This window comes from Euprymna scolopes, chromosome 37 (assembly GCF_053919585.1).
Source record: "Euprymna scolopes isolate OS-2025 chromosome 37, ASM5391958v1, whole genome shotgun sequence".
NCBI classification, from domain to species: domain Eukaryota; kingdom Metazoa; phylum Mollusca; class Cephalopoda; order Sepiida; family Sepiolidae; genus Euprymna; species Euprymna scolopes.
In genome coordinates this window covers 14,648,765-14,666,751 of record NC_136518.1, presented here as the reverse complement: position 1 = coordinate 14,666,751, position 17,987 = coordinate 14,648,765, and the positions used below count along the sequence as shown (strand labels likewise).

The window sequence follows — 17,987 nt, the reverse complement described above, 5'->3', positions numbered from 1 at the left end:
TTCAAAAGTAAAAAATAGTTGCCCAGTGTAATCAATCCTGATGTGAAAAGTTCCGAAACATAAAATGTATTTTGCTTAATACGTTTGCTAATGCCAGGCATTAGAGGCCTGTAAGGTACGTTTCTGATGGTTGGTGATGTTGTGAAACTGCAGTAAGATGCTAAGCTAAGTACATTTTAGTATCATTTTTTATTGATGTAACTCTAGTTGATAGGGCATTGAGCACTTCATTTGTTGAAGATCTGTTGTCTTAGTTCAGTTCTGTTCCCATTTTGAGAGATTGGTTTTCTTTATATATATTATTTAATAATACTACACACACTATATATATATATATATATATACATACACACATTTTATCTCTTAGGATGATATGCGTAGACAAAAATCAGCTGGGTACTTTTTTACAAGGTGGGGTCGCTTTTTTCGCCGATATTTTTGAAAATCATTGCCTCTTTTCCATTGTCTAGCCTTAATACAATCACTTCTGGTTTGGCGATGGGTGCAACGGGTTCAAGCCAGCCTGCCTGCCTACTACCATGTTTTTTTTTTTGTATTTTTTTGCGCTCGCAATTTTCCTTTTTTTTTTGCTCAACAAACTACACACGCCTCCACTTTCTTTACCGCCTTTGTGTCACGGGTTCAAACCTGCCTGCCTACTACAACTGTTTTTTTTTTTTGCTTAACACACACCTACAACCACCCGGGCAACGCCAGGCACCCACCCTAGTTTGATAATAAACGTTTAATTATTATATTATATTTATACTAGCAAAAGTACCTGTCGTTGACTGGGTTCAAAAACAGCCTACAGAAAATAGACTCTGATTTATGAAAGTATGATAGGTTATGAAAGGAAGGGTTGTAAATAGATAGCTTCGAATTTGGGGGTATCAAAACCAAAGCAAAATATGATGAAAGTAAAAATAAAATAGATAAACCCCATAATTTATTATACCATACCTGTTCACACTGAAACACTTATCACAATATTCTGTGGATCTATATTAAAACAACTTGTTAAACTTTGTGACATATTACCATTCTATGGAGGTCAGGCGCGAACGAACACGCCATAATTTTATTATACCATATTTCTTCAAACTGAAACATAATTATCAAAGTATACTTACGCAAATAGATATGAAAAGTCTTTATTAAAGTTTGTGCCTATTTCCATTCTATGGAAGCCAGGCGCAAACGCAGACCCCACGATTTTATTATACCATCCCTATTTAAGTTAAAACATACTTATCAAAGTATTATTATGTACATCTATATCAAAAACACTTGTAAACGTTTTTTTTTAATTTTTTATTTCCATACTTTGTGGACCAGGCGTGTATGCAGACCCCACAATTTTAATGAATCATCATTATGCCAGATCAAACATACTCATTCCTGTATCACGATACATCTTCTATCATTATGTGTGATCAGTTTTCTATAATAGTCAACCATATAGGAGCCTATTCGTGACCAGACACACACACAGACGTTCAGCTTTATATTATAGAATATATATATCTATATATATATAAATGTAAATTTGGTTTGTTACAAGTGAATAAAACCATATTTCTACGTTACCAATTTATTTGAAATTTTCAGACAACCCATCTGTATAGTCGAGGGATGTTTTTATGTTATTAAAATAAATTTTCCTCGCGAATTATTAAAATATTAAATAAAATAAATATATTTTCGTAACCGTTAGTGCGAAACTGTTCTGTTGATAAAACTGAACATCCGGTTCGATTCATTTCACAGCCACGAATTGACGAGAGGAGGTAAATTTCATTTTCTGTTTACTCGATAAGTAAAAAAAAACAAAAAAAACATAATTCATTTGTTTATCTTCCAAATTTTTTAATTTACACATTTTTTCTTTATCATATAAGGCAAAAAAAAGTTTGTCGCTTGCTTTTTGAGTTTTTTTTGTTTTTCGATGTATTTATCTGTAAAGTAAAGGAATGTTTGCATGTTAATTAAGATCACAAATTATAAAAATATATTTAATAAAATAAAAATATTTTTCGTAACTGCGGGACTATTTGCCATTTCCGGTAGAAATTAGCCTTTCACGTGCACCACACGTGGACGACTTTCGAATTAAAACATTAATAGATGGGTAAAAAAAAATCCCTATTTTTTAAATTATATATATATTTTGTACTTTAACCTTACAATTGAATAAAAAAACATATAAAACTTTAATTAAACTTGGAAATACGATTTAAAAAATAGCGCGGTCCAGTAAGTGCACTAGCATTATTTGTTTATCTTAAAAAAGCATCCATTTTTTTCTATCGAATTCATTTGCTGTTTTTATTGAAAACTATTTTCTCCCAGATTTTTGATAAAATTTTCCATGCGTGCGTCTCACGTTTGTATATAACAAAAAAAGTTTTTGTAGATTTCGGTGTGCTGAAAACGAATCTGCAAACTGTTTCTGTCGCAAAATATAGTTTTTATGATATGAAGAAATTACTTTTTTGAAAAGTAGGCTATCACTTTTCCATGTAAATTTAACTTAAAATAAACACCCACTTAGCATCATTTGTTTATCTTATTTTTTTATTTTTAAAAGCTTTCCTTGCGAAGCCTACCTAAAATAAATTTGTCTAATTCTTAATTTCTTATTTTATGGGGGGGTTAATTATGAAGAATTACTCCACCCTCGAAAATTCCTTTAAAATTACCACTCATATTGGTTTTCGGGGTCGCTGAAAACGAAAATAACGTTTATAATTAAGGCAAACGAGTAGTTTCGAAGATATGAAGAAATGTTAGTTTAAAAAAGTGGAGGATCACTTTTCCATAATAATTTAACGTAAAATGATCACCCACTTTGTGGCCACAATTTTTTTGGGGGAGGGGGGGACTTTCTTTTTACCCTTGGAAAATCCTTTAAAATTACCTGTTTAAATTGCAAAATGCAAAAGAAATCAAACAAAAAACTTTTTTGCCAAGAAACACACAGAAAAATTTTAAAAAATAGCATCCATTTTTTTTCTATCGAATTCATTTGCTGTTTTTTGAAAACTATTTTCTCCCGGATTTTTTGATAAAATATTCCATTTTCGTATATAACAAAAAATTTTTTTTGTAGATTTGCGTGTGCTAAAAACGAATCTGCAAACCGTTTCCGTCGTAAAAAATAGTTTTTATGATATGAAGAAATTACTTTTTCGAAAAGTAGGCGATCACTTTCCCCTGTAAATTTAACTTAAAATAAGCACCCACTTTCTAGCCAGCTGAGAGAGGGTGGGACTTTTCCCATGTTTATTGGTTAAACAGCTTTCGCTTATGCTCGCGCGTAGCATAAACAAAGGCTACGGCTGTGAAATGGAAAATAGTCCTAGAGTTCAGGGGTTATAACCATGCAAAAGAAATCAAACAAAAACCTTTTTAGCCAAGAAACACACAGAAAAATGCCCCTCTCTCAGGTGGTCAGAAAGTGGGTGCTCAAAATCTACAATAAAATATTTCGTTATATACGAACATGAGACGGGCCTTAAAGTAAAATAATACCGGATTTTTGGAGCAGATTTGTCATTTAGTTGTACAAATATTCTCAAACCAGGTAATCACTAAAAGGGACTCTTAAAAGTCGTCACCTGTATCGAGCAAAAGTTTAAAACCACTGATTATATGTCAGCCTACGTCACAGTAACATATATTGAGTGAGTTCCTAACAGTATTTTGTATAGTTTTTTAGTTTAAACTCATTTTCCCAAAATTTCCCCAAACTTAATGTGTCTGATACAGTCTGCCGCCATTTGTATTTTTCAAATATACCGATAAACACTGCATGTTTTTGAACCGATTAAACATTATACATTACATAAAAACACTACAATCTTATCCAGTGAGGTAGAACATTTACTGTTCTTGCCTTTGTTAACATTTATTTTTTATATATTTATTTTTTGACAACTTCTTTGTATCTGTGTTTAGTAAAACAAACCCTTTTTATTTAATGTAACGTTTAGTCGGCTGGAGAAACTGTTTATTGGTGTATTTGAAAGATACAAATGGTGGCGGACACTGTTGATTACGTTAAGTTTGAGAAAGTGAGTTAAAACTAAAAACTATACAAAATACTGTCACAAACCCACCGATTATGTCAGCCTATGTCATGGTAACATATATTCGGTGGGTTTTTGACACTGTATTGTATAGTTTTTAGTTTTCAACTTACTTTCCCAAACTTAACGTATTAAACAGAGTCTGCAACCATTTCTGTTTTTCGAGCTGATTAAACACTTTACATTACATAAAAACACTAAACAATTATCCAGTTAGGTAGAAACATAACTTACCTTACCTTTCATTTATTTGTTTTTGACAACTTTTTCGAATCAGTGTATAGTAACCCTCCCCCCCCATCACTCAAATATCAATTACTAACTCACATTTTTGTATACAGAAAAAAAAAAAAAAAACATTTAGCGTTTCAACATTTTTACTACGTTCAGCTTTATCCACTGATTGTTGGTCGAGCCCAAGCCATGATTGACGGTAATCCCAAGGATCAGGATCCATTTTGCAAGAGTAACATTTTTTTTCATTTTCGTTTTTTTTTTTTTTTTTTGGAGTGGATTGCTGTACTAAGAATATAAGAAACATGCATTTTCTCTTTTTATTAGAATTTTCCATTACACCAAATTGAGCCACAGCAACGCGTGGCAGGGTACAGCTAGTATATATATATATATATATATATATATATATATATATATATATATATATATATATATATACACGTTTTCTTTTCTTTTTTAATTCCCTCTTTTGAAGTTTGTAATGCTGGGTATGGAGCAGCTAAACCAGCTGCCAACATTGCCTTGCTTTTTATTGAAACCAACCGAGAGCTCTTTTTAGTATCCTCGTTGTTCCCTTAAGTGCAATTGTCGTGATCTCTTTTGCACTTGGTTCACCAGGAATATTAGTTAGGTAGGACTTCAGGTTCTTCTTCATAAGCCCTGTGGCACCTATAATAACTGGTATGATTAGCATCTCCCTAAGATTCCAATTTCTTTTCATACCATACATGAGACCTTGATATTCACTAGTGTGGAAGATAGGTATTCGATTGAAATCCCGTGCACGAGTCACCTTTTACTCAAATTGTAAAACGTAATAAATTCAGGTGAGTGCTTTTTTTTAAATGACTAAAACAATTCTTCAGGGAAAAGTTATTGCATTTGGTACTAATTGACTGTTTAACGACGGCTCATTATGACTCAGCTCTTCTGACTGTTCCTATTTACAATGCCTCTCCACGGGACAGAGTTAGACACCAGGGTCGTTTTTTTTATGTGGAGAAAAGGAACAAAAATAAAAATTGTCTCAGTCGTGAAGGATTTCTCCTCCACTGACAGAGAACAAGAAATTGAAGTGCAGCATCTGAAGAACAGATACTACACTTTGATCTTGTCCATGAATCTCATTCAGCAAAAATCGGTTGAATATAGTTCGAATTCTGTCGAAATCCAAAGAATTCGATACCAAATTAAAAACCCATTAATGTAGATTTGATTTAAGTCCGAAACTAAATGTAACCTTGTTTTTTTTTTTTTTTTTTTTTTTAGACGCAGGCAATCCATAGCTTGCTGAATGGATCGGATCCAATGCCGCAATGAATATGTTGTTTATTTGGATTTCTTCCAGTAGTGCCAAGTCCAAATTATCGTTAGATCATCACAAATAATCGAACCCAGCTACAACAAAATTTCTGAACAGGATTCTCTGTGATTTACATAGATGGTTTATTACTTATCAAGGTACCGCAGTGATTTTCCAGAACGGGCAACAAAGTCAAAAAAGTTAAACAAATGCAAAACAAATAAATGTTACCAGAGTTACTCTTCTACCTACTTGGATGAGTTTCTTGTGTTTTAACTTTTTATAGTGTTTTTTTTTTTTTTTAATAAAAAGTAGTGAAAAACGTGTTGATTTAGAATGAAAAACAAAATAGTGTTCTCGGTCGAACCATAGTCGAACCTCGATGATCGCTCAAAAAATAAAAAAATTAAACAAAATCTTGTACAACATTAAAGTTTCACATTATTAATATTTTGTTTAATTTTCGATTTTTGAGCGATTATCGAGGCTGGGCTATGATCGAGGTCACCATTTTGTTTTCCATTCTAACTCAACACGTTTTACATTACCTTTATCTTTACTATTAAATAAAAGTCACTTTGTGTGTGTGTGTATTTATATATATATTATATATATATATATTTATAATCTATATCTATCTTCTTCTATACTCCTATAAATTCGTTTTTCTTTTTTTGTGTGCATTGATATTCATATTAAAAAACCTCTTTACTATTTATTTAAAAAGAAAATAAAATTTTCTTATATATGGGTTGTGGAATTGCATTCACTAACAAAAGATCTAGCTAATTTGCATATTCTTTTAAACATTCATTTTAATTAATTCCCTATTAGTTTTTTCGGTTTTCTTATGGGATGATTATCTGGAGTTAACTATTACGTGTAATTATATTCATGCAGATATTCTACATGATTTATACTTGCATATTATTTGCATAAAAAGTTTACAGTAAACACAAAATTGTTTCCATATATTTTTATGTATACGTATATATTTTTGTTTAATCTACCTATATATCTACAAATGTGAACGTGTGTGTGTGTGTGTGTGTGTGTACATTACCCTACGACATACCTCTGTCAATTTTTAGTCTACAGACTCGATATTTGATATACATGGTACTGAGATTGGGGAAATCTTTGTGATCGGTTTTCGGACAGAAATTTGGCTGTTAAGAGGTCAAGGTTCAACGATTTGACCTTTGAGAACTACCAAACTCCTCCGACAATTTTGGGTCTAAACACTTGGAATTTTAGACATAGGTTCCTTGGACATAGATCTAACTTAATAACTTGATTTGATCCTAAAACAATAAATGTTAAGGGGTCATAATAGGGGTCAAAGTAAAAAAAAATTTGATCGCTTCGGTCTGTACCAAATTACTCGGACAATTTCTGGTGTAAACATTTGAAATTTTACATAAAGGGTATTCAGAGATAGGACAAGCTTTTTAATTGGTTCGGGTCGAAAATTTGAGTTACCAATATATAAATGTATGTATGTTTGCATGTCTGCCTAAAACTGTCGACAGAAGTGACGGATTTTTACAAGATCAGTATTATTTTGAAGTTCAACCTTTCAGACGACAGATATCAAAAACTTGGCTAAAAACATTAATATCTTCACATTTGACCGGGCACTTTTCTACAGGGGGGGGGGAGGTTTCGCCGATATTTTCGAAAGTCTTCCTCTCTTTTCGATTGTCTAGCCTTAATTAGAACCTACGTCAGTTTCGGCTTGGCGGTGGTCGTAACAGCAAAAAAGTCAGTTTTTTGCCGTTCTTTTCCTCCATTGCGGTACGGGTTCGAGCCTTCCTTCCTACTAGCACTATGTTGCCCGGGTGTTTGGAGGTGTATGTTGAGCAAAAAACAAAAAACAAAAAAAAATGTCAATTTGTTTAACTTTGACCCCTATTATGACCCCTTAACATTTATTCTTTTGGGCTCAACTCCAGTTATTAAGTTATATCCATGTCCAAGGAACCTATACAAAAAAATGGTTAATTTTTTAAAACTTTGACCCCTATTATGACCCCTTAAAATTTATAGTTTCGGGCTCAAATCACTTTATTAAGTTAGATCCAGGTTCAAGGAACCTATATCTAAAATTTCAAGTGTCTAGACCCAAAATTGTTGGAGGAGTTTGGTAGAGTTCTCAAAGGTCAAATCGTTGAACTTTGATCCCTTAACAGCCAAATTTCTGGCCGAGAACCTATCACAAAGATTTTCCCAAATCTCAGTACCCTGTATATCAAATTTCGAGTCAAATTTCGAGTCTGTAGACTTAAAATTGACAAAGTTATTGCATGGGAAAATGTACACAGACACACAGACAGATTTACTATTATAGATATACTAGCATGGGTACCCGGCGTTGCCCGGGTATTTGGAGGTGTATGTTGAGCAAAAAAAAAAAAAGCAGTCAATTTTTTAAACTTTGATCTCTATTATGACCCCTTAAAATTTATTGTTTTGGGCTTAAATAAAGTTATTAAGTTAGATCCATGTCCAAGGAACCTATATCTAAAATTTCAAGTGTTTAAACCCAAAATTGTCGGTGGAGTTTGGTAGAGTTCTCCAAGGTCAAATCGTTGAACTGACCCCTTAATCGCCAAATTTCTGACCAAAAACTGATCACATAGATTTTCCCAAATCTCAGTACTCCGTATATCAAATTTCGAGTCTGTAGACTTAAAATTGACAGAGTTATTGCGTAGGGGAATGTACACAGACAGACAGACAGATACACAGACATGTTCACTTTCATAGATATATATATATATATATATATATATATATATATATATGTATATATATATTGTGTCGTGGAACAACAGTGAAAATAAGAACAATCAAGTCGATGTTCGGTTAAGGAACAAGTGTATTAACAATAATGTACAAAGATAGGAAAGCGTGTATATCTGCTGGCCACTTGGCTAGCAGTTGAAGTGCAGTCGCATCTCTCTCACCGGTGTTGGATTTACTAGGGCTATTTATAGTGCTAATCAGTGTAAATTACTGTGTTCAAAGAAGGCCGGTCCCATCCTGAAAACGATTCAAACCTAATCGTCCTGTCCCCCTCTATAAGTTTATCCCACACCCATAGTAGAAACTCCGACAGCTTAAACACCATTAATGCAAATGTAAAATCCCACACGTATATCAGCGCAACGGCAAATCTAATTAAACTGAGAATTTCCAACCATATAAGCTCCTTTAATAATGAAAATCCAAATAGCAATAGAGGCACCTCCCTAAAAACTCTGATTAAAGACCTCCAATATGGGAATATTCCATACTCACTAAAATGGGATTTATTGAAAAAAATCCAATTCATACACCCCTAAATCCAAACTCTGCAACCTTTCCACCTCAGAAGCAGTTGCAATAATAACATATCCTAAAGCCACGATAAACACTAAAAATAAGCGTATTTCGTTATGCAAGTACAGGAAAAAATTTAAGTATAGCCAGCTCAAAACCACTTAAGTCACCATGTTGCCCCTATATGTATAAGCATGGATTCACGCTTGTATGAATGTATATGTATGCACGCATGAGAGGGTGGATGTTGCATGCGCTGTAGCAATGTTAATATTTTAATATTTACGTATGTCTGTATGTGTACTTATACATGTGCATGTTTGAGCAGATATATGTTTGTACATGTCTATATATGTATGGATGTACATCTGTATATATGTGTATATGTATATATAAGTGTGTATGTGTGTATGGATATATATATATATATATATATATATATTAATTTATAAAATATATATGGCGCCATATGTATTTTATAAATTATTAACTAGCTCTACCTACGTATTGAGCACTTTTGAAGTAAATACTGAAAGTTTACGCATAAATCTATACTTTCATATATTAATTTTATGTGAGTAAATGAAGTAGTTATATATATATATATATATATATACATACACACATGTGCATGATCTTGTCTCCATTAACTTCGTTTTCTTATATATGTGGATGTATATATATGTGTGAGCTTGTAGACGTTCGTTTTGTGTTGAGTGTATATACATATGATTATGAGCTGTAGTGTGTATATATGTATGTATGCACGCGTGTGTGTATGTGTGCGCATATATGCATATGTATGTGTGTTTATGTTTGTATATATATATGTGCGTGTGTATGTATATGTGTATATATGTATATATATATGTATATATGTATGTGCGTGTGTTTGTGTAAGCATGGACATTTAACGGAGTTACACACCTTAGTCATATATTGGTACACTCTAACGATCTATATCTTCCTAGACCATATAAATGTGTTGGCAATGGGGGATATTCTCCCTCTCCCTTTCTAAAATAGAATCGTTAGATAAACCCGATCATTTATTGATGTATATATATATCTTTAATGGAAGGTGCACGCTCTCTGTATTTGTATGTTAGATATATCAGTGTGTGCACCTTTATCTCTTTTTAGACATAGCACTTATGTAGATGTTCATTTGATGTATGTATACGATGGTATGCAAAATAAAGGGAGTATGATTTGCATGCTTGCACTTGATTATATGTAAAAATTTCAAATGTTTAGACACAAAATTGGCTGAGTAGTTTGCTAGACACTGCAAAGGTCAAATCTTTTGAATTTGATCCCTTGGCAGTTCAAATTTTCGACCCAAACGAATTAAATAGCTTGCCCTATCTCTGAATACCTTTTTGTAAAATTTCAATTGTTTAGACCAGAAATTGGCTGAGTAATTTGCGAAAGTCAAATTTTATTTTAATTTTGACCTCAATTTTAAAACTTTTACATTTATTTTTGGGAGCTCAAATCACATTATAAAGTTAAATCCATGTACAAGTAACCTACATTTTAAATTTCAAATGTTTAGATCCAAAATTGACAGAGGAGTTAGGTACAGTTTTCAAAGGTCAAATCGTCGAACTTTGACCCCTTGACAGCCAAATTTCTGGCCGAAAACAGATTAAAAGGATTTTCTCAAAACTCAATACCCTATGTCAAATCTCGAGTCTGCAAACCGAAAATTGACAGAGTTATTTGGTAGGGAAATGTACACAGACAGACTAACAGACATTTTCACTTTTATAGATATATCGATTTATAGCCAGTGTAGTATAATGTTTGATTAGCTCTATAATAATATCATAATGTTTCACATTAACTCATATTGTCCATCTATTATTTAACGGAACCAAATATAAGGGCGAGATTAAATATAATAGTAAATATTGGACAAGAAAAAATAGAGAATTTTACTTTGATGTTATGATGGGTTCCCAGACTCTGCACAGGTAACTCATCTGGGCTATATATTCTAAAAGAGTTAGGGGAAAAAGGAACCAAATACAATGCCGGGTTATAGAGACGATACACTTTTTTTCATCAACTCTGGAAGTAGAAATTTAGAAAGGATTAGTCAAAATTTATATAATTTCTTTAAAGGTAATGACCTAGCAATAACCATAGACAAAAATTATAATTAATTTTTTACTCTGAATCTAATTGGCAATGCGTATGAACCTTATCATAAACCTCATCGAACTTTATCCTACATTGATTATAAATCAAACCATCCAATCTCAATGAAAAAGGCGATTATACGCAACATATAAAAAAAAAAATAGTAATTGTCTGTATTGACGATAACAACCAAGATGAGGAAGTCAGTCTGACAATATCAATCAATATGAAAAAAAAAATTCCAGATTATCCACAAAATGAAGAAAGAATATTACAAGGTAGGTAGATCAGGATATAAAGGTGAAATAAAATATAATAAAAATGTAAATAAAATATTAATGAAAGGGAAAATATCAAAACCGAAACCATCACATGTTATTTCATACATGGTAATGGGTAAATCTAATTGTAAAAATAGTATAAAATATATACATTGAAAGAAAAATCTTGTAGATAATACGAGAATATCCCAAAATAATAACGGTAATATTAATAAAAAGAAAAATAGACATAGAAATTACATTTGGTTTAACCCACCTTGCACTACACCCATAAAAAATAATTTGTAGAAGGAATTTTTTTAAATTATTGATAAAAATTTTCCCAATGGAACTAATCTAAGTAAAATTATAAGCTGAAGTAATTATCTTTTTTGACTACGACTACTTTAGTGAAAACTGTAAGTTCTAACTGTGCAAATATAGACAAAGAGACGTATGAAGGAGATTTATTAAATAATCAAAACATTGAAGGGAATTGACTTTGCAACTGAAGGAATGTAGATGAATGTCCGTAAGAAGGTAAATATCTCATTTCCAATATAGTATATAAATGTGAGATAATAGATAATAATAGAACCAGAACATATATTAGGTCCATAAGTTTTAAGAAAGGTTTAATAATCATACGGCACCCTTAAAAACACCACATAACAATAAGTAGCAAACAACATCATTAGCAAATTGGATTAGGGAATGAAGAAAAAATAAGATTAAATAAAAATTGAAATCGTCGATATTAGGAAGTACTAGTAAATACTCACCAAACAAAAATCATCCTGGGCCCAACTCTTTTCCTGATCTACATTAATGATCTTCCAAATCGCATCCTTACATCATTTGTAGACATTTATGCTGACGACACTACCATTTATGGTAGCACATCTAAGACAGTAAACGACCAAGTTCTCTCCAATTCTCTCTCCTCTGATCTTGAGCACGTAGTACAATGGGGAAAGGAGTGGCTGGTTACTTTTAATGCATTTAAAACCAAGCTTCTCTCTTTACATCATCAACATTCTGATCCACATCTGGCATCAATTGAAATGAATTGCTCTCGTCTTCAGGAGGCCTCAAGTTTTGACAAGCTTCTGGGCTTGACCTTTACTCCTGATCTTAAATGGAACACGTACATCAAATCTGTTGCCAAGGCCGCTGGAAAAATGGTGGGATCTTTCTATTGATCCGGAAAATATCTCACTGCTGATGCTATTCTCTATCTATATTAGAGCCAGGTACGTCCAAGGATGGAATATTGTTGCCACATCTGGGCAGGAGCTGCTAGAAAGGACTTGTCCTGCCTTGATAGAGTTCAAAATAGACTTCGTAGCCTCGTAGGAGATGTCCTTTTCTCTTCCTTGCAACCTCTATCTCACAGAAGAGATGTTGCGAGTTTGTCTCTGATGTATCGTTATTTTCATGGAAGGTGTTCAACTGAGCTTCAACCTATGGTCCCCCCTCGCCAAACTTTCACAAGAAACACTCGTCTAGCTGTACACACTATCAATAATTCCCCCCACTCTTTATCTGTGCCTAAACCTAAACGTAGATTCCATGAACAAAGCTTCTTTCTTAGAACTGCTCGCCTGTGGAATTGTCTTCCGTTTTCCTGCTTTCCGGCTGACTACAATATGGTTGTCTTCAAGTCTAACGTAAATAAGTTCTTGATGAGCCGTTCCATATAAGTTATCAAATTTACCAAATTTTCATTACTAATGATTACTATATTGTCCAATGTCTACTGTACACTCTTTAACCCTTATCCTTGAGTGGCCTCTTGGCCTTGATAAGTGGTGATGCCTATGCAAAAAAAAAAAAAAAATTTTTTTAAATTAAAAAAAAAACAAGTCTGGCCGATGTAACCTTTGTCAATCTTGAATGGTATCATATAATAATATCTCAAGTAAACCTTAACAAACGCCAGGAAGTAATTCAAAACTATTTACTAAGTATACATTGTCTCGGCTAAAACCAGATTAGGAGAATACATTAATTTAAATTAAATTAACATACAAAGCATACATATATATATATATATATATATTTATTTATATATATATGAACAAACTACCATTTACTTATATATATATATATATATATTAAAACCAAAATAACGAAAAAAAAATTGTTTACATCATAATGTTTGTTTTACAAGAGCGTTACGATTGTTTTAACAACATTCGGACAATTTTAAACTTTATGTTGTTCAAGTTCATGAAGTTTAAAAGTTAAAAATGTTGTCGAAACAATTGTAACGCTCTTGTAAAATACACATAATGATTCAGACAAATTTTTATCTTGTTATTTTGGTTTTGAAAATGTATATGAATGCTCGATTACAGAAATGATAATAATGGAGCTTAATATTTGAGTCAAATTACTTGGCTTGTATTTTTATTGTTGCATTGTCATTGCTTTAGATATTTTAATATATTAAACTTTTTGATATAAAATATTTAATAAGATATATATATATATATATATATATATAACTACTTCATTTACTCACATAAAGTTAATATACAAAAGTATAAATTTATGCGTAAACTTTAAGTATTTAGTTCAAAAGTGCTCAATACGTAGGTAGAGCTAGTTAGTAATTTATAAAATATATATGGCGATTAAGCTACACTGAATATTCCGCGTTTCACCCACTCTAGGATTCTTCAGGCTTATGCGCAAATTTTGTGGTTGTCCGTCGTTTTTTATATACGCACCTTCTATTGAGATTTTAGTTAGCCAATCAGCTTTCTAGTATCTACCGCACCCTTTCTATCAGCCAATGAACATGCACTTACAGGACAAAGGCCCATTTGACCTCTGGTTGACCTGATTCTTTGTGTTTGTTCTATTTAGCCTGGATATCTAGTGTCTTGACCTGTTTTAAATCTAGGAAGAAATCAACATCATTAAAAAATGTAGAAAATCAGTTCTAATAAATAACAATAACCAATGGATAAAAACTAAAATGACAAATTCGTTTGATTTGGTGATGGGTGCCAGGGATTCTGCAGAGGCATCAGATCTTGTGGGATTATTCATTCTATATACCCTCACAAGTATATTTGATACTACGGATATCAGCTTATATAGAGATGATGGACTAGCTATAATCAAAGACTCCAACAAAGTCAAGGGAGATAACTTTAAGAAAATCATACACAAGGAAGTGAAAAAATTAGGCCTGAAAGTAGACGTATTAGCTAACATAAAAATAACAAACTTCCTGGACGTCACGTTAAATTTAGAAAAAAATGCATATGAACCCTACTTAAAAGATAATGCTACTCCAATATTTGTAAACCCTAAGTCCAATCACCCACTATCAATTATAAAACAGATTCCTAACTCGATCATAAGTAGACTCAGCAATAACTCAAGCAATGAAAATGCATTTAACAGGTCAACCAATATTTATGAAACAGCCCTAAAAAATAGTGGATACAAAAATATTGATATCAAATATAAGCAAAAAAACACCAAAAACTATAAAAAAATTAAAAATAGAAGAAAAAGGAATATAATCTGGTATACGGTCCCATACAATCAAATGTTAAAAACAAAACTTGGCAAGAAATTTCTAGATCTTATCGAAAAACACTTTCCCACAACCAACCCCTTATACAAAATTTTCAATAAAAATACCCTAACGTCGCCCTCCCCCCTTCTGACATTGATGAGGCATCTATCCGTCAGCTTGAGGCTGCCATTTTGGAAGATCGGCGCATTACTATTTGCCAAATAGCCCAAGATGTCAAGATTAGTACAGGGTCTGTGGAAACTATCATTCATGACCATTTGCATATGCATAAGGTGTTTGCCAGATGGATTCCCAGGTTGCTCACACCATTCCAGGAGCGAGGACACGTCGAGTGCTCGAGGATGAATTTGGAGATGTGCCAAGAAGATGAGTCAAAGTTTTTCAAAAGACTGATTACACAGGATGAAACCTGTGTCCATCACTATGATCCAGAGACCAAAGCCCAGTCAATGCAGTGGAAGCACTTGGACTCACCACCTCCAAAGAAGGCAAGGGTGCAGCCCTCCGCTGACAAGGTCATGCTCACAGTCTTCTGGGACCAGGACAGAGTAGTGATGACAGATTTCCTGGCAAAGGGTACCATAATTATAGGAGCCTATTATGCTTCACTTTTGAGGAAATTAAGGGAAGCTATCAAAATCAAGAGGCGGGGCAAGATCAGCAAAGGCACCCTCCTCCTGCAGGACAACGCTCCAGTACACAACTCGCATGTCGCCAGATCAGAAGTATGGGCGTATGGTTATGAACTCCTTCCCATGTTCCCTACTCTCCTGACCTTGCACCCTTTGACTTTCACCTCTTCCCAGCCTTGAAGTTGTTTTTGAAAGAAAAGCATTTACCAGATGATGCAGCCTTGATTTCTGAAGTGACGTCGTGGTTTCAGGAGCAACCTGGGGTGTTCTACAAAAACGGTCTCCAGAGCTGCATCAAACGAATGGGAGAAATGCATAACTCTGGGTGGTTCCTATGTAGAAAAAGACTAATAACTGTGCCAAGTTTCTTTGCTCTACTGCTATGAGAAGTGGGTCAGGGGCGTTACTTATTGCACGCCCCTCGTATATGCCCCCCTCCCACCACCTATTCAAAAAATTTGGTGATCTCTAATCTATATGTAAGACTTTTAATCGAAATTTATTTCCATATATTCATCCTATATCTCAAAAAAATCACTTTAATAACCAACACGATCATACCACAAACAAAGGATGAAGAATTGATGATTTCTGGGATGTCTGCTATTTTGAGTGGATAGTTCTTTTGTTTTCTGTTTTCTTTTAAACTTTTAAAATTTATTTGTTATATTTTTTTTATTTTGGTTTTGGTTCGAGTTATTTCAATATATTTATTTTCAGATCATCAAAATGGAAGGTCAAGTTGAAAAAAAAATGTGCACTTTCGACACCTGTTTGTCTTTACATTTAATCAGGGTTTTACTGCTGCAAAAAATGTACATTCAAAAAACGGAAAGGAGTTACCACTTATCAAGGCCCGAAGACCATTCGAGGATAAGGGTTAATGAATGTAAGTTGGTATTGCAGCAATCGTTAGTGGTGTCAACTGGGTAGAATTTGATTCCTTATGGATACGGCTTAACAAGAAGTTCTTTTCATTGGATTTAAAGGCTACCATGTTGTATTCAACCGGGAAGCAGGTCAACGGAACAGTGTTCCAAAGGGCAGTTTTGAGAAAAAAGCTTTGTTCATGGAACCTGCATTTAGATTTAGGCACGGATAGAGAGTGATAATTATTACTAGGGCTAGGACAACAGCATATTCTTTTCATTGTTTTGACTCTCGAGTGTGTTTCCGTTGATATCTTATCTGCTTTTATATAGAGTGATGTGATTAGTATTGGAGATTTGATAAAGTGTCATTACTTAAGGGGGCGGTGCATCAGGAATTTGTTTGTATTGGACTTGAAGACATCCATGTTGAAGCGGTAGAGAGTTCCATAGGCGTGCAGTTCTAAAAAAGAAGCTTTGTTCATGGAATTTTTTGATTTAGGCACAGATAAAGAGTGGGGGAAATTTTTGACAGTGGTTTCAGCTAGACAGGTATTTATCGTGAAAGATTGGCGAGGGGGGACCAGAGATTTGAGCTCAGACGAGCACATACCATGATAATAACAATAAAACAAAGATAGGTTCGCAACATCTCTTCTGTGGGAGAGAGGTTGCAGGGAAGAGAAAAGGGCATCCCCCACTAAGCCACGAAGTCTATTTTGTACTCTGTCAAGGCAGGATAGGTTGTTTTTAGCAGACCCTGCCCAGATGTGGCAGCAGTATTCCATCCTTGGACGTACTTGGCTTTCATATAGATAGAGAATTGCATCAGTAGTGAGATATCTTATGGAGCGGTAGAAGGATCCCACCATCTTTCCAGCAAACTTGGCAACAGACTTGATGTATGTGTTCTATTTCAGATCAGGAATAAAGGTCAAACCCAGAAGCTTGTCAAAACATGGAGCCTCTACTAGACGAGAGCCAACCATTTCAATTGATGCCTGATGGGGATCAGAGCGTTGATGATGTAAAGATAGGAGCTTGGTTTTAGATACATTAAAGGTACCCAGCCACCTCTTCCCCCACTGTATCACACACTCAAGATCAGAGGAGAGAGATTCAGAGAGAACTTTGTCATTTACAGCCTTTGATGTGTTGCCGTAGATGGTCGTGTCATCAGCATAGATGTCAATGAATGATTTAAGTATGTGTTTTGGGAGATAATTGATGTAGATCAGGAAGAAAGTTGGGCCCAGGATTGACCCCTGAGGGACTCCAGCATTAATATTGATTTTTGTCCATCAACCACTACTCTTATGAGCTTATCAGAGAGAAATGATTTAATGATGGAGAAAACATTTCCAGTTATACTGTAGCTGGAAATCTTGTGACGTAGGCCTTTATGCCATACCTTGTCGAAGGCCTTTGATACGTCAAGAGCAATTGCCCTAGAAAGGAAGCCTTTGTCGAGAGATTTGCTAATCCTATGAGATATAACCATTAACACATCTGCAGTAGATCTTGCAGAACGGAAACCATATTACATGTCACTAAGAAGGTTATT

At 33.7% G+C, this 17,987-nt stretch overlaps 1 protein-coding gene across 1 annotated transcript in view; it reads left to right on the top strand.

The window, feature by feature from the left end:
* Nucleotides 1-5,912, top strand: part of LOC145261098 (uncharacterized) — a 446,786-nt gene extending 440,874 nt beyond the window's left edge. The window contains exon 30 of the mRNA XM_080119315.1: nt 5,598-5,912. Coding sequence (XP_079975441.1) covers nt 5,598-5,614 — 17 coding nt within the window. The 3' untranslated portion in view covers nt 5,615-5,912. The remainder of the gene's footprint in view (nt 1-5,597) is intronic.
* Nucleotides 5,913-17,987: the final 12,075 nt, after the last annotated feature.